This window comes from Elephantulus edwardii, unplaced genomic scaffold (genome assembly GCF_000299155.1).
Source record: "Elephantulus edwardii isolate Elephantulus edwardi_28Jun2011 unplaced genomic scaffold, EleEdw1.0 scaffold00133, whole genome shotgun sequence".
Taxonomy (NCBI): Eukaryota; Metazoa; Chordata; class Mammalia; order Macroscelidea; family Macroscelididae; genus Elephantulus; species Elephantulus edwardii.
Window position 1 is genome coordinate 6,874,567 of NW_006399883.1, and position 17,947 is coordinate 6,892,513.

Sequence of the window (17,947 nt, forward strand, 5' to 3'; positions counted from 1 at the left end):
TTTAGAAGCACTGTGGTGCTAACAAGGAGGCCTGGCGTGGTACACAGGGTATTCAGCTATTGTACGAAAGGGAATCCAGCAGCCACTCTTTAGGGAAAGATGGGCAGTCTCATCCTGTAAGGAGGGAGCCTCTGAAACCTGATGGAGGGCTGATGTGAGTCAGAACTGACTTGGCTTGACAGCAGTGGGTGGGTGAGTGCTGTGAATAGTTAAACACTCCACAGCTGGCTGAAAGGTCAACAGTTCCAACTAATCCAAAGGTTCCTGGGAAGAAAGGCCTGGTAGTCCCTTAGGTAGTCTGCTTCCTCAGGATCAAAACCTTGCAAACCTATGGTCTCTGTACACAAAGTGTTGCCATGATTTGAAGTCAGTTTAATGACAAGTAACAAAAGCATGCACAGGACTGCACGGCTCCCCCCTCTCGCTTCCCAGCTAGCATCTTCTTCGAGGTGACGACAGAGATTGCAGGCAGGTCAGGCACCGTGTCGTCAACGTGAACCGCGAAGTTCACTTGTCCCTGGTGATCTGCCTGCTTGGCTGTGTGCTCATGATGCAGTGTGAATCTGCAGGGTAGTATCTCTCTGTGGTATCCCTCTGGTGCCCTTCCTGTCCTGTGGATTCAGTGGCCATCATCTGATTATGTATCTCAAGTCACAGATTCCAAATTACTATTAGCTCTAAGGAGCCCAGGTAGGTCAATGGTTCTAGTGAGTCAACTGCTCCATGAGAGAATGATGAAACTCTGTTCCCTTAAAAATTGTTGTTAGGTATGCTATTAAGCCAAGTACAACTCACAGCAACCCTGTGAACGAAAGATCTGAACTCTGCTCTTTCTTGTGCCATCCTCACACTCCATGACACACTAGAACCCATTGTGGCAGCGACTCCATCAATCCATCTGATTGAGAGTCTTCCTCTGCTGTGCCAACCCTCCACCCTTCCCAGCATCAGGTCCTTCTCCAAGTAATAGCCCCTCCCAGCAACATGTCCAAAGTATATGAGGCAAAACCTCATCATCCTTGTTTCCAAAGAGCACTCTGGCGGCACCTTCTCCAAGACATAATCTGTTCATTCTCTTGGCCAGTCAACACTCTTCTCCAACATCACAACTCAAAGGCATCAATTCATTTTCTGTCATCTTTATTCAGTGTCCAGCTCTCAGATGCATAGCAAGTGATTGGAAAGACTATGGTCTAAATCAGATGCACCTTAGCCCTCAAACTGACATCATTACTCCTCAATAATTTAGAGAGGTCCCTAACTGCAGATTTTCCCAGTGCAGTGCATTTCCTGATTTCATGACTGCTGGTACCAAGGATGTTAATTGTGGACCAAGCAAGATGAAGCTGTTGACAGTTACAGCCTTGGAAGCACCACAGAGAAGTTCTGCTCTGTCATCTAGGATCTCTGTGACTTGAGATTGACTCAGTGACCACGGTTTGATTTGGTTTGGGTTTGAATCAGATCGGTTTGCACTGCATGCACTGGGTATCTCCGTTTGCATGGCTTTTCAGTACCACACATGACCTTAAACAGACGTCGTCTTCTGCATGCAGTAGAAGGAACATGGCAAGGTGGTTAGGGGTGTAGACTCTAGGAACCCACTACTTGGGATTGAGTCCTGGTCCTGCCACTGGTTAGGGTATGATTTTGGAGGATGTACTAGATTTTTTTGTGCCTCAGTTTCCCCTTTGCAAAATGGAGGAAATGTTAGTTCTCACCTCATAGGGTGGCAGGGAGTTTTGGTAGCTAGTGAGTAGGAAATTACACTGCCAGCACAAAGGTGTGAGGTTCAAATCCACCAGCCACTTTGCAGGAGAAATATGAGCAGTCACTTCCTGTGTGGTATACAGCCAGCCTCTGAAAATGCGCTGGGGTCAGCTGTGATTAGGAGGTTCTGGTATTTAATTTGAAGGTTTTTTCATTGGGTTGCAGTGAGGTTAAAGTGAGTAAATACACATAAAGTGCTTAAATCAGGGCCCCATCCTCAGCTACTGTTAGGTGTAATTGTTACCCACAGACCCTGCTCTTGATCCCATTTTTGACAGTGACCTATGCAGGTTGCAAGGATGTGGTTGGTGGGGCATGTGGTTGGTGTATTTAAAATTGGGATGTTGAGGCATCTGGATCCCAGAGCTTTTATTCAGGGACTTTGAGATCTTTACAGTTTAGAGAATCACAGGGCTTTGCACCCAGAGGGTGGGATCACCGAGAGCTGGGCTCCTTGTGTGTGGTTCGTGCCCAGGCAGACAGGGCCCCGGGAAAATTGGAAGTTCCTTCTTCATGTTGGATTTATATATTTGCACAGTATTGCAGAGTCTGTCAGACAGAGTAAATGGGTGATAAAGGAGCCCAAATTCCAAAGCAGGTGGATATAGTGAAACAGGAGCCTGTCCGAAGAGAAGCCCCAGGGGGCATTACTGGAGCTTATGTCTTGATCAGGTGTTAGTAGGGCAGAGGCATGGCGCCTGCTGGCCTCTAGTGTGAAGAGGTCACAGATTTGGTTGGTCTCCTCTAATTCACAGGGCAGCCCCTCATCAGAGAATGTTCCCACCTAAAATGTCAATGTGCGGAGACTGAGAAAAGCTGGTGAAAGGAAAGGAAGTGGTTTTATTGTTGTTTCTTAATTGGCAAAGATAATTTTTGTGCCAGCTTGTCTATGAAAGACATTAAAACAAAATACTGCCTAATGTGAAATTTGTAAATAGACTCATTACCAAAGCAGGAACACAGCAGATGAGACTGTTAGCGTGGCAGAGCTGCTCCAGGCCTGGTGAAGCCGAGTGTGCAATTACTGCCCGAGCTCTCAGCAGTGAGCATGGCTTCACTTACCACAAAAGGTGCGTCAGGTTAATAGGGCACATCCGTTAGTCCAGGTCCTGCCTGCCAGGCCCCGCGTGGCATTAAATGTCCCATAAGTCTGAGGAAATGCCATGGTACTCATCCCATCCATCAATTCTTTTCTTTCAACAACCTTAATAGAAATAGAATTTGGGCCCATTATTGTATAGTGAGGCTTGGAGTGTTTCTGAGCCCCAGTTGATGACCTTTGTTCCTAACAGTAGCTCTCTGAAGCCCCAGAGACGTGACCTTTTTTTCTGTTGACCTTGCACAAGTCTGCCAGCCTCTTTCAGACACATTTCCTCATCCAGTATGGCTCTAGAATTTGTAATTCTCTGTGACTAGTTTCTGTGCAACCAAGAAAATTTGGTTAGTCCTCTAAGATTTGACCTGAATGTTGTGCATAGTCTTCAAGTATTTTCTTTTGTGCTAGTGGTTTTTAAAAAAGTTGGTTGTATATTTACTTATTCACTGTCACTGAGTCAGAACCAACTCCTAACTGACCCTCCATTGGATTTCCAAGACCGCAAATCACATGGGAAGAGATTGCCCAACTTTCTTGCTTGGAGCCACTGGTGGATTTGAACCACCATGGCCACTGGGTCAGCACCACAACTCCCTACTCCCTCCAGGCTATGCCGCCAGAGTTCCCTTGTATGATTCTATTGTTGTGTGCTGTTGACTTGGAACCAGCAGGTGTTCTGAGGCAGTTAGTCACACAGGAGATTGTCCATCCTCCCGTGGAACAGCTGGTGGATTTGAACTGGGTGCCTTTAGGATTGCAGCTATTTATACTAGGCCGCCAGGGCTTCCTTGTCTCATACTTGGCAGATCTTTTTCAACTCGTATATTCAGAAGGAAAAGCCCTATGGTGCATTAATTCTTTCTTTAGGTGAAATCCCAGCTTTCTAGGGAGAGAGATTCCAGAAGTGCTGCTCGTGGACAGGTGGGAGTCATTGTACATTTTGCTTTGTGTTTATCAGATAAATGATTTTAAAGATGGGCTTGAGGCACCTGTAGAACTTTTAGTAAATCCCAAAGATTCACAGTCGTCTATGGTTAATCTATAGCTTTTTTAAATCCAGTTCCGGCACCATGTTAAGTTGCTCCATAGAGACAGCCCGTCAGAAGCAGTGACGAGGGCATTTTATATGACACTAGGTAGTGTGTCCTGATTGTGGTAAAAGTCCGTCACATGTGTGCTGCTGTGTCACTGGGAGCCTTCCCTCGTCCTCACCACCATCAGAACTGTGTATGTGAGTCCTCATCGTGTACCAGGTACTAAACTCACTTGATCTCAGTAACTCTTTGAGAACAAGACTCCAAAGGCATTACTTTTCCTTGAGCCATGCTATTCTGAAGAACCTTAAAGATTCTGCTCCTGGATTTCAGACTTCATCCTGAAGAAAATCTTCTGTGTTTAATAGAGCAGAGAAAAGGAGCCATGGCCAGGCTGTTGTTACTGTGTACCGTAGTCAGTACTGATTCATAGCTGACTCTCCGGCAGATTTTGAGAGGCAGTAAATGACACGGGAGGATAGTCCATCTTTCTGTTGTGGAACAGCTGCTGGGTTTGAACCGTGTTTCTTTGGGTTGACAGTGCAGCTCCTTACTTAGGTGTCTCAGTGTAGGTGACTTAATTACTGGCCACCTTGCTTCTGGTGGGCTAGTGGGTAAGGAGTTGCTCTGTCATCCCAAAGGCAGGAGGTTCAAATGTATCAGCTGCTCCATGGGAAAAGGATGCGCCGTTTCCTCCCATGAGATTTACAACATCTGAAAAACTGCTGGAGGGTCAGCTGTGAGTTGGTTCCGACTCATTGGCGGAGAGTGTGTGTGTTTGTGTGTGTGTGAGTGTGATAAAAGCTAAGTTAGTTTCACTGTCTATCAGTGTGTTCTGTTGCCATCAAGTTGGACCTGATTGATAGCTGACCCTGAGCAGGTTTTTGGAAGGCTGTAAATCGCATGGGAGATTGCTCATCTTTCTCCGATGGAGCTCTTGGTGGATTTGAACAGCCAGAGAGGCGTCACCTTTTAGTTGGTAACTTAGATCTCTCTGGACTAAGCTACCAGAGCTCCCCAAGTTTCAGTGTAGGTGTGTTGAGCTGTGAGACGTATTCAGGATCATTAGTGATAATGACATTTATCCATTAGTTGGAATACTTGGCATTTAACAGTACTCTATACACTCACGAGGTGGTGTTTATACAACAGCAGGATTAACTAGCAGTACAAATTCTTGTTTTTGTTAATTGGCAGCCCTCTTAAATAAAGTCATGATGTTTTAGAGGTTTTGTTTGTTTGTTTGTTTGTTTAATTTGACAGCTGATGACTTTTACTAGAAACAGAACTCCTTGTACAATTCAGCAAGTTACCAAGTTCCAGTTAATAAGTGCTCAGTCAGGAAATAGTTGTGACTCAATCTTCCTGGAAATGCTTATGCTTTTGCGTTCTCACAACTCCAAGAACAGCCTCCGAATGTCCGGAGAGGAGCCGGCTGTGGACATTGTGGGTGGGAATATCTGCTCACGTGAGCCTTTCCCTCTTCTCCGTCCTCAGCGGCATCATAGGGGAACGCCTGCCAATTCGGTATTACCTGACCTTTGGGATGCTCGCCAGCGGAGCCTTCACGGCCTTGTTTGGGTTGGGCTATTTCTACAATATTCACAGTTTTGGATTCTACGTGGTGACTCAGGTAAGAGCTCACACTCGTGGCTTACCACATGTGGAGTTGCCATGATATATGGGACAGGTGTTTCTCTCATATGCCCCCACGTCTACGGAGAGAGAATGGAGTTGGACAGAGAACCTCAGCCTGTCAGGAGTCGGGGTCTGCCCTGGTGGGTAAAGCCCCCACTCTCTTGTCCTCTCTGACACTGCAGCAGCTGTGAAGTGCTCCTCGGCTTCACACTTGACTTCTGTCTGTCACTGCCTATCTCAAGGGTCTTGAACATGAAGCCCTAACTCATCATTTTTGCTTCATTTTGATGAGTTTGCATTATTCTACTATGTGATAGGAGTGGGTGGTATGTGGGCCTTTGGCACCGGTGGGAGGAAGGGATGACTTTAGAGCCATTAGCAGGGATGCAAGGTGGTCAGTGGCGAAGAAAGAAGCATCTCTTCCATCTGGCTTAGCCCTTCCAGCATAGGCTGGGTCAGCCCCTGCCAACAGCCCTGTGAGTGAAAACAACTTAAAATAAAGATGGGTTTGTGATGCTTCTCAGCCATTCCAAAGAGGCTAGGGAGTGTTACAAAATCAGCAAAAGAAATTTTCCTTAGCTCTGCTTTTAAGTAAAGAATCATTTACCATAATACTTAAAAAAAAAAAATAAAAAAGGATCTTGGCTTTTCAATTGCAAAACTGACTCCTGCTTGTATAGTGATATATGCAATTAGGAAGAAGGAAAAATAATTGCCCATAGTCCCTGCATGCTGTGGACGTGAAGACGCAGTCTAGGAGCTCAGCCTGGTGGACGTACAAGACAGCCACAGGCTGGATCAGAGGTTCCCAAAGTATGTTTTACTGGACTGGTCTTGTGCGAGTGGAGGTTGTAGGAAGAGCCAGACTTCACGTAAAGCCGTCCCTGATTTTCATTAGGCTGAAGTAGGCCTACTCACTGATGCATTTCTAAATCCCTTCTGAAAATTGAAGCTCAGGGTACTCTCTTTTCTCCAGGCACCAAGTCAAGGTTATGTTCATGTCAGAGAATATGTAAAAATAATACCTTGTTCATCGTATTGTAACAATCCCATGTATGTAAAAAAGAAGGGGAAATGAATGGAAATTAAAAGGTTAAGTACCATCGAGTCGGAACTGACCCATAGCTAACTCTTCAGCGGGTTTTCAGAGACAGTTAATCACACAGGAGGAGATTGTCCATCCTTCTCCCGTGGAGCAGCTGGTGGATTTGAACTGCAAGCCTCCAGGATTGCAGTGCAGTTTCTTACCACTAGGCCAGCAGAGCTCCATATTTAAAAAAAGGAAAAAAATAACTTATTAGGAAGCTGGTTAGCTTGACACTACCTCTCCTCTTTGAACCCCATTAGTCATCCCTTAGCAGTGGGAACTCAGCTGGGTGGTCTGTCTGGCCTTGTCTTTTTCCCTACTTATTCTAAATTTTATATAATAATACCACAGGTTTTAAAACCCATCTTTGTCTTTTGTGAGTCTTGAATGGTTTTGTCCCATTCTTTGATGAAGTCTAGCTGTGCCTAAACTTCAGACCGAAGGTAGGTAGCAGACTCTTAGGACCCTCCTGTGAAGAAGAGTGTGCGTGACTTCCCACAGTGAATTTCTGTCTTGTCCATTTTGCAGATCATCAATGGTCTGGTGCAGACCACCGGCTGGCCCAGTGTGGTCGCCTGCCTTGGGAATTGGTTTGGCAAAGGAAGGTGAGACAGTACTAGCCCTGTTCCCAGAAGCAATTATTTTTTTAAATGATGATGATGATGAAAGACCACTTTATTGTTAGCTTTTCCTTGGGTGAATTGTAGGAAAAAAGCAAACAAACAATAGCTTTTAAGTGATTGTTCTACTCTGTGGAATAGTGGTTGTAATCTCCAACATTTGAGGCTCTTTGTACTGGGAGGAAGTAGCACAACTCAGAGCCAGAGGTGTTGTGGGTGGAGTGAGGTCTGTGTCACACAGAGACTCCTGGACCAGAGTCTACTTTTTAACCAGACTCAATTGAGAAGTCCTGACCTGAGTCTTCCAGCTTGTAAGTCACAGAGCTGGTGCGTGGCATCTAGTCGCTTGACTAAAGGTCATAAATGTCTGAGTGAAAAATGAGACAGTTTAACCTGCCCAGCCAGGCCAAAGTTGAATAACAGGAAGGATACCACACAGGATGAGGAAATGAATTCATTATACCTGACGAATTCATTATTTGAGTACTTTACCCTCTAATGTGTCCTTGGCATACATTCTTATTACTAATATGACATTTTCCCTGATAATTTTATTTAGACGCACGTTGAGGCATACGTTGAAATTTGAAGAGTCTTCCACAGATTTTAGGAAAAGAACTCTTATGTTGGCCTTGGGTACAATGAAAGGTTGACATGCTCAACTGGTACCCCAAAGGTAGCGGATTTAAGTCTTCGCAGAGCTGCCTTCAAAGAGAGGCCTGTCCGTCTATGTCCGAGCATCAGCCACTGCAAGCCCTGAAGAGCATGGTTTACTCTGTCACATGTAGGGTCTCCGTGAATTGGAATGAACATGACTGCAGCTAGTTTTTGTGGAGTAGGAATAAGCTAAAAAAAAAAAAAAGACCAAGCTCCAAGAGCATGGCAGCTATGTAATTATAAATCCTAATGCAAAGGAAACATTTAGTCCTCTTGTAAGCATCCTGGCCCTACATCTTAGAGACAGTATCCATGTTGCTTGTTTATCTGCATCTACGCTGATTCTTCCAGGGACCAGCATCCCGTGGCCCCCATCACTCAGCTCGCTGCAGCTTCACCATGCTATTTGCTATTGCCATTTTGTTTTCTGTTGTGTTGCAGGCGAGGTTTGATTATGGGCATCTGGAATTCCCACACCTCTGTGGGCAACATTCTGGGGTCCTTAATTGCTGGCTATTGGGTGTCCACCTGCTGGGGCCTGTCCTTTGTCGTGCCGGGGGCCATCGTGGCAGCCATGGGGATAGTGTGCTTTCTCTTCCTCATTGAACGTGAGTACAAGCAGCCTTGGTGCGGGCCCACTAGCAGATGCAGTTAGCTTCTGTCGGTAGGAATGCTCTGGGGGGTGAATCATTTCGAAGGCTGCAGCATCATGCTGGGCGTACCTGTGGTTGGTTGGTTACATGGCCCCTGCCTTTGCTGCGCTGACTTCCTTGTCCAGGTATAACACTCACTCAAGCAGTTACCCTGAAGTCCGTTTTGGCACCTGGCAGCCTCAGGTGTAGAGAGTAGAACTGTGTTTCTTTGGGTTTTCAAGGCTGTGGCTTTTCAGAAGAAGATTGCTAGGCCTTTCTCTCAAGGTACTGCAGGGATTTCTAACAGCCAGCCTTTTGGTGGGTAGCCACAGACTTTATAACTATTTGTGCCACCTAGGGACTCCTTGTCAGGTCTGAGCTGTCATCAAGACAGCTCTGATATATGCTGGGCTGTGTATTACAGAATAGAGCTATTCTCTGGAGCTTTCTTGGCTGTAATCTTCATGGGATCAGATCATTAGACCTGGTTTCCATGATTTGAACCTCCAGCCTCTCTGTTGGCAGCCAGTCACGAGCCACTTACATCACCCAGGCTCTTTGTTGAAGTGCAGCACTGTTCAGTTTAGGTGCCGTCTAGACAACGCTGATGCACAGTGCCCGTGGCCAACAGAACAAACCCTGCCTGACCCTGCACCGTCCTCACAGTCTCTACTGATGCAGTCAGTGGGTCAGTCCATCTCACTCACGGTCTTCCTCTTTCTCACTGACCTTCTGCTTTACCAAGCATGATCTCCTTCTCCAGGGACAGGCTCCTTCTGATAACATGTCCAAAGTGTAAAAGACAAAAAACTCACCATCCTTGATTGTAAGTAGCAATCTGGCTCATCTCACTCCATTCATTCCACATTTTATTAATGGATGAGTGCAGCTCGTTCTTCCCATTTTGAGCCATACCACATAAGAAGAGGAAGTTCCCTCACTGAGCAAAAGCCTTACTCCATCCACATCAATGCAAACTCTAAGAAGACAGCGCTTTCCTAGTCATATTGCCTTCCAACCTTAGGACCTCATCTTCCAGAACTGAATTAGTACATTCGGCTGTTACTAATAGGGTTGTCATGGGCCCAGTATTTCAGAAGTGGATGACCAGTCCTGCTTTCTAGTCTCTCTGAGCCTGGACGTTCCACTGAAATCTGTCCACCATAAATGATTCTGTTGGTGTTTGAAATACTGATGATACAGCTTCCAGTCTCACAGCAACACGCAAGTTACCACCATATGACAAATTGTCAAAATGTGAAAATTCCATGCACTCTGCCTGCCTGGCTGCAGCTCTTATCCTCAGCTTCAAACTTGTATTCTTTTTCTCTTGTTGGAGAGTCTTATACCTCGAGTTTGAGTTATCCACGTTGCTCAACTCAGTGTGTAGTACTGCGCGGTGGGGTTGCACTTGCTCACCCCACTCTCGTTGCCACAGCCTCAAGTGTCTCTTGCTGGCCTGTCTGCTTTACAACAAGGTAGACTTCAGCCACTGTTATAAAACTAGAGCAGACCAAAGACCCAAGACCTTATTTATATTCTAACTAGATGAAAGAGTGTTTTACCAGAAAATAAAGATCCATGTTCCATTCCATATTTAATGCTAGAACTTTTAATTTCACCAATGTTTAAAATAATGTTTTAAAGTAGAGATAGCGCAAGAAAAGATCTCATGAAAATTAGATCAACCATCCAGCTGTCAGTCCTGCTTTGACCAGTATATGCCGGGGCTCTCTAAATTCACTGCCAGTCTCATGAATTATATTTGGCAGTTTACTTTTTTTTTTTTTAAATCTAGCTTAAAGTCAAGTCAAATCAAGAAAACTCCCTGCTGTTCCTTCCGGATAGGGTTCTCAGGAGTTAAATCGTTGGGCATTAATAGTGGCTTCACCTTTGCATTCAGAGCTGCCAGCTATATCATCCAAGAAATTAGTGTCATGTTCTATTTAATTTCTCATTTCTTTTTTTCTCATTGTTGAGCTAACCTTCTTACTGTTAAAGTGACCACCAAAAAAATCTATGCAGATAGGGGGCTTTGTGGCCACTTTCCTCTGTGTCTGAGGTGAGCAGGGGTCACAGACCGACTGCTGGAGTAGATGGAATGTGGGGTCCCTGCCATTTCCACTCTTTGTTTCAGAGACTGAGTAAACCTGGAGCAGTGTCTCAAAGTGACCACACAGGTGCCTCCCAGGGCAGGTGGGAGGTGTGTGGCTCCCTTTCCAGCTGAGCCCAGCGGATGTCAGTCTACTGGAATGTCCCCACATCCTGGGAAAGTGTTCCTTTCATGCTTGTCACATGGCCCCTGGGTGTTCCTTAGACATTGTCACTTGGGATGTAAGGCCTTTCTCTGCTATCTATTGTCATTGGCTCCCTAGTGCTCAGTTCTGGGCTATAAAATTCACTGCCAAGATCTGTCCTAGAGAAGGTGAAACCAGGTTGCTTCTTGTAGGCGAAGATTTTGAAACTCTGTCCCATATAGTTTGGGGACATGTTGCCAGGAGGAACCAACCCTTGCAGGGTAGAGGATCAGCTCAGGAGAGGAAGACCCAGATGAGATGGGTTGACACAGTAACTGGGGTCATGGGGTCAGGTGCATCAGAGACAGTGAGATTGGCTCAGGATAGGGTAAGGTTCAGAGCTATTGTGCATAAGGTTGCTGTGAACTGTAGTCAACTTGACAGGCACATAACAACAACAAGGGGATTGAACAGCCCACTAAGAATGTAGGTAAGGTGCATGGAACTGCTGTGCGGTTGTTGTTTGTGTAGACTCTGACTCCTAGTGACCCTCCCAGTGTACAACAGAAGGATGCACTGCCTGATCCCGTGTGGACCTCACAGGCATTGCTGTGTTTAATCCCCTGTTGCAGTTACTATGCAAATCCTCTTCATTGAGAATCTTCCCTTTTTTTCAGTGACTCTCTGCTTTACCAATCTCAAAGCACACCTTTCCTGATTTTAAAGCATGCAGTGTTACTATTCCCTTGTTCTTTTTGAACAACGCTCTTTGTCTGTGTATGGGTTCCAAATGAGCACAATGAAGTATTCTGGAATGCTCATTCTTTGCAGTGTTAGCTGTAATTTATTCTGATCCACACAGGTGAACGGCCTTGCACAGTCAGTAAAACCCAAGGAAACAGCTTTTGATACTCTATGCTTTCAGCCAAGATCCAGCTGGCATTGACAATGATATCCCTTGCTTTTCTTCTGAACCAGACTTGAATTTCTGGAAATTCCCTGTGAATGTAGTGATGGAATTCTTTTATTATCCTCAGCAATATTTTACTTGCATGTGATATTGATGATACAGTTTAATGATGATTGTATAGTTATGGTTGCTTTCTTTGAAGTGGGCACAAATATGTATCTCTCCCCATAAACATAAGTGGTAGCCATATTAACTATTCTTCCATATAGTCATATAAGTACTATTCCGTCCCTGACAGCATTGTATTTTAGGATAGATCTTTGAAATGTTCTTTCTGATGATTAATGAGATACCATTCCTCTTCAGCTTGTCATTCCTAATATAGGAGACCATATGATTGTTCAACATCCATCCATTTAACTCATCAGTGCTTTAGATATCGCTCTCTATGTGTTACATTTCATTATTGACAATGTTCCATTTTCCTAGATTCATACTTTGTACCTTCCGCATTCGAATTATTTGTGGATGGCTGTGGCTCCTTTTTCTCATTTTCAGTTATAACTGCATCAGCAAATGAAGGTCCCCCAAACTTTACTTCATCCACATCATTAAATCCAGCTCTTCTTTGAGGAAGCAGTTCTTTCCCGGTGGCATTTTGAGTGCCTTCCTGTCTGAGGGGCTCGTCTGGCACTATGTCAGACAGTGTTCGGCTAATTAGAAGGCTTTCACAGACCAGAGTTTTTATAAGTAGGTTTCCAGGACCTCCTTTCTAATCTATTTTCATCTGGAGGCTCTGTTGAGACCTGTCCATGATGAGTGACCTTGCTGGTGTTTGAAATACCAGTGACATAGCTTCCAGCATCACAGCAACACACAAACCACCACAGTGAGATTGACAGCCAGTGGTGATCGGAGTCTAGTTATTGGTCCCTAAGGTACCACTGTTGTGATTTTAAAAGTCAGGAAAGGAAGTTGAGCTTGATGGTGTGTTGCCTCTCACATTCCCTTCCTAACATGCATTTAACAGAAGACATTTCACCCTTTGTCTAGGTAATCATGTTGTTGTCACTAATATTTACCTCTAATCAATTACATAACATTCAGTAACTCATCTGTAGGTAGCCTCACTGCTCTCGGATGCTTGCTGTGTCTATTTTCTTCTGAGATTTGTGCTTTCCATGCATTTTATGTGTCTCCACAAGACAGTGGACATGCCATGGTTATTTTTCCTTGATGTACTGTATACTGTTGTCCAGGCTGCATAGTCTTTTTGGCAGTTTTTGCTGATGACCTTTTAGAGCCCTCTGAAGTATTATCAGCTGGTGGCCTTTCCAAGTGAATCCATACTGAACAGTTAAGCTATATGCCTCTGTGTGGCGGGAGGGCAGGGTGGGCTCTGGGTGGGCCCTTGGCATGGAGGCTGAGCTGCTCCCCCAAGGCAGAGTGCACCTCTCTTCATTCCCCCTTGCAATTTTTTTTTCTTACATTTTGGCTTTTTTTAAAATTTTAGTTTGCATTTATTAGTAGAAATGGATTTACAAATATTTTTGTTTGTTTTGACCTTTCAGATCCTAAAGACATCAAGTGCTCTTCCTCGCTGTCAGCGGTAAGGACCTGTTTTCTCTTTCTTGTCATCTGCTGGGACAGTGTACCTTTGGTGGGTGTTCTGATGGCTGGCCCACCTGTGTCAGTGGGATGCCGATGTGGCCTCCATCCTTAGGATACTGGCCCTGTTGGGAAAGGGCAGGTAACCGTTGCAGCACAAATGAAATGCAAGATTGCTGCCATCTACCCTGAGAACCACAGTGCCGCGGGAGCAATGTGCTGGTAGGCTGACAGAGCCTGGCGTGGGCAGGGACACCCTGGCTTACCTGTGAGGCGATAGAAATGTGACTGGAGAACACATGGCTGAGTAGACTTTAAATTGATCACTTTCAAACAGTGATCACAAATCTCTGGCCAGTAAAACCACTGGTTCTTGACCACAGTGTTCTGTTAGTTTAACTGTACACTGCACCTCTCTCCCCCAGTCTCTGGCTCACAGTCAGTTGACAGTGATCCCATGTTCTGCATTGCCAGGAAGAACAGAAACAAATTAAACAAATCAAAGAGCGCTTGCCCGTTTTGACTCCTCATCCTCCACATCCATGGGCATGCTTGCACCCTTCCTGGAAGCACTGGTGGGGATGCACCTGCCTCTCCTGACTCCTGGGACCCCAGCCAGGCTCCGCCCATACTCTGCCACTTCCTGTACTGCCATTCACCCAACATTGCCCACCATTCTCACCTGCCACCAGGTGTGGTACCGCTCATCTCAGAACAAATCCTCTCTTGCCCTCACTCATGTCCTACTCCAGGCATCTCCCTCACCTGTCTGTTGTTCTTACTTAGAGATCTCAGAGAACACTCTCTCTCCCTGCTGTCTTCACTCATACCTCCTTTGTCTCCTCCACCTGCTCCCACCGCCCATAGACGTACTTTAGTCAGCGTCATCCCACCTCATTGCGCCCCACCTATGAGCAGCGGGGGCACAGGTGTTCGCTCCTCTGAAGTGCTTCCTTCCTTTGGCGTCTGGGAGGCCTACTGCCCTGGTGTCCTTGTAACACACTAGCTGCTCCTGCCTGCAGTGTTTTGCTAGACCTCCAGACGTGGGGGCACTTCAGTCCAATCCTCGACCCATTCTCTCCTTGGTCCACTTTCTCCATTAGTGATCTCCCCTAGGCCCATGTGCATTGATTCTCCCAATTCTCTGCCTCACATTTCTCTGAGCTTCTTAATCCTAGATCAGATTCACCTACTTGCTATTCCCACTTACACAGCTGTATGATTATCGTCTTAGACTTTACATGACTGGAATAGACCTCTTAGTTAAACCCTCAGACTTGTGGTTAAACATCGGCATTTCCTGTTGTGGTTATGGACAAGCTATCCCAGCTTCTCCTTCCATCAGCCCCTTGCCCAGTCCATTGGCAAGTGCCATCAGCCAGCCCTGCTTTAGTTCATGTGTTGTGGGGTCTGTGGGTGTGTATATAGTGGAAGCACTCAGCATCATCTCCGCCACCATCCTTTTGACCACATCATCTTCAGAAAGATTTTCTGAAGTCCGCTCGGATCATTGCCTTGCTCACCACCCATTGGTAGCTCCCGCTTTGCTCTTCACACAGCCTCATCTTGTACAACCCATCAGGCTCTACACACAGAGACCTTCTCCCACCACAGGGAGTGTCACTTCTCTGCCACAGGACTTCTTATCTGTTGTTTCTTCTGCTGGAATGTTCTCCCCTAGATTGAACGTGGAGGATCTCAGTTCAAATGTCACATCTTCAGTGCATCTTTCTGGATCAGCCTGTGTAAAAGAGCCATGACCCCAGATTCAGGCACTGGTCCTCTTCAGACTCCTTGTCACCATGAGAAGTGAAATTGTTTCTGTTTCCTGGTTATCCTGTCTCTCCCATAAGAGTGTAAGGGACCCGAGAGTGTGCCCTTGTCCTCAGAACAGCATACAAAACATATACAAAATATACAAAAGTAGAACCATTGGTCTCCTTCATCCAACTGTGTATATATTGGGCTTTTTGAGTACAATTCATTTGTCAAGAAGGGTCCTGGTATTTGCTTTAGAAACAGATAAGGAAGCAAATGCAATCAGTTTTGAAACCACCACCTTTGTTTGGTAAAGTTAAATACCACATGAAGCCTTTGAAAGCTAGCATTGATTTCAGAAAGGCCTTCCTCCTGCCAGCAGCACACAGTTAAGTTTCACCCGGCACAGCATAGTGCCATTTTCAGCCGTGCACTATTCTACCTTAGAAGTATGGGTACCGCCAGCCTCTAGAACCGGGGAGGACTCTGGTACTCACCTGAGATGGTCTCCTGCTTGGCAACATTTCTGTCCCCTAACAAGGACTTGGCCTGCCCTGTGGGGGCCAGGCCTAAAGGGATGGGAAGCAGGCCCCACATGTACAATGGACTCTGTGTTGGAAGGAAGGATAACTTCCTGTTATCCAGTTTTTGAGAGATCAGGAGAGCATCCCTAATACGAGCCAGTTGTGCAGTTTTGTTTCTGTGGATTAGGGGCTGAGGGCTGGAGTTATTTTCTTGTGGCCCCCTCCTACCCAGGCAGCTCCTTGAACTGTGAATGCCCATCAGGCTGAACTACCCCAGGGTACTGTGTGCCAAGTGGCCCAGGAAGACAACTGCCCCTCACCCTGCCTCTCCTTGGAGGTTATGGAGGGAGAGCACTTTGGGGATGCATCTCATCCACTTCTGCAGAGTGGGAGCTCTGGGTAGAGGTTTTGCTCTTGTCCAGTAGCAAGATTGTATTGTGCCTTCTAAATCAGTTGTGGTGCAGGAAGGTCTTTTTTTGCTCACTTTTTAAGGAAAACTTTGGCCTACATTATTTATAAAGGTCACTTCATTTCACAGATATTATTTTTTTTTTAAAAAAATACATACTGGTTTATTTACAAAGCTCATATACATTGTTTTTCACACCAGATATTTCTCATTTCCTTCACCCTCCCTACACCCATCAAATTGTGCAGCCCTGTGATTCACCCCCTCTCCACCCATCCTCACCCCTCTTCTCCCACTCTCCCCTCCCTTGGATCCTCACACTCGTTCTACAATAATGGCCTTATGCAGTATTTGTCCTTGTGGAGCTGAGTTAGTTCACACAGCATAACGCTCTCCAGTTCTTCCCAAGTTAGGTAGTAATTTACAAAATCATTGCACCTGCGTGCGGTGTAGTATTCCATCGTGTGAATGTACCATCATTTCTCAAGCAATTCAGTTGTGGTTGGACATTTGGGCTGTTTCCATGTTTTTGTGATGGTGAATAACACTGCTGTGAACACGGGTGTACAAGTCTCCATTTGGGTTCTCTTTCTCTTAGGGTACATTCCAAACAGTGGAAAAGCACAGATATTCTTTTTTTAAAAATATCACGGCCTATGAGGAATGTCATTGTTGTTGAGTGAACCCTGACTTGTGGCAACCCCATGTATGTCATAGTAGAGTTATGCCCCATGGAGCTTTCACTGGGTGATTTTACCCAAAGTATCTTTGGGTGAATTCAAACCACTATTTGGTTTGCAGACAAGTGCATTGACTGTTCCCTAACCCAAGGACTGTGTAACCCACCATCATTGAGTCAGTTCTATCTATTGCTGTGTCCCTCTGAGTCCACTAGGATTTACAAGCAGCAAATTGAAACTGTGCCCTGTGCTGCTCTATCCTCATGATAAGGAGCGTTACAGTATTAACTGCCATTCTACAATGTCTGTAGACCCTGGCCTTGAAGTACACTTCAAGACAATTTTATTTTCACCCTTTATTATCTGATAGTCTAGAGCCTTGAGGTTAAAGCGTCTAGCTCGTTGTTTTGTTTTAATAATTTCTTTTCCACTGGTAGATTTTTCATGAGGACAACATCAATTACTGTTGATGTTGTTAGTTACTGTCGAGCTGACTATGACTCACAGTGACCCTGTGAACAACTGCCCTGAACCTACCCTATCATAAACCATCCTCATAATATGCTCGAGCCCCTTGTCACAGTCACTGTGTCAGTCCATCTTATAGGTTTAATTTCTCGATGTCACTTTGGCAATTGATCTGATCATACTGTTCTCTCCCAGCATTCCAAAGCCTGTGAGAACGGTACAAAATGGTTTAGACTCCCGAAGCAGATCCTAAACAACGACAAGAACAAGCCTCTGGTAAGTTATACCTGATGTCATCTTCAGTGACTGTACAAGTGCTAAGAACTCTGAGCCACAGACTCTGTCCTGTTCCTCTGCCTCCAGGGCATCCCCACAGACCTATGGGCTTGTTAGAAAACAGATCTCACTGTATTTATTCTCTAACGCATGAGTTTGCTTTTTCTTAGGTTTCTTTATTTGATTTAAAACAACAACAACAACACAAAACCCAAAATATAAAAGCAAACTTCATTGCTGTCAATTTTGAGCCAACTCAGACCTTCCCCTCCAGGGTTTTTCTAGGTCTGTAAATTACATGGAAGGATAGATATTACCTATCTTTCTCCCAAGGAGTTGCTGGTGGATTTGAACCACTAGAGAGGTGCTGCCTTTGGGATAACAGTGCAACTCTCTATGCCACCAGAGCACCTAAATTTATTTAAGCTTTTAAAATAAAATTTGGGGTTGTTTTAGTGATTCATTCATTCCACTTCTGTTAGCCCTGCTCCAGGGAGGTTCCAGCAGTGAGCAGCATTCCACCCATGACTTTGTGGAGCTGCC

The 17,947-nt window shown here is 45.4% G+C and overlaps 1 protein-coding gene across 1 annotated transcript in view; it reads left to right on the plus strand.

Annotated features, from left to right (window-relative positions):
• The window catches only part of SLC37A1 (solute carrier family 37 (glucose-6-phosphate transporter), member 1), an 80,874-nt gene that overhangs the window by 23,504 nt on the left and 39,423 nt on the right, over nucleotides 1-17,947 (plus strand). The window contains exons 5-9 of the mRNA XM_006894048.1: nucleotides 5,398-5,533; nucleotides 7,154-7,230; nucleotides 8,344-8,510; nucleotides 13,253-13,290; nucleotides 17,324-17,404. Coding sequence (XP_006894110.1) covers nucleotides 5,398-5,533; nucleotides 7,154-7,230; nucleotides 8,344-8,510; nucleotides 13,253-13,290; nucleotides 17,324-17,404 — 499 coding nt within the window. The remainder of the gene's footprint in view (nucleotides 1-5,397; nucleotides 5,534-7,153; nucleotides 7,231-8,343; nucleotides 8,511-13,252; nucleotides 13,291-17,323; nucleotides 17,405-17,947) is intronic.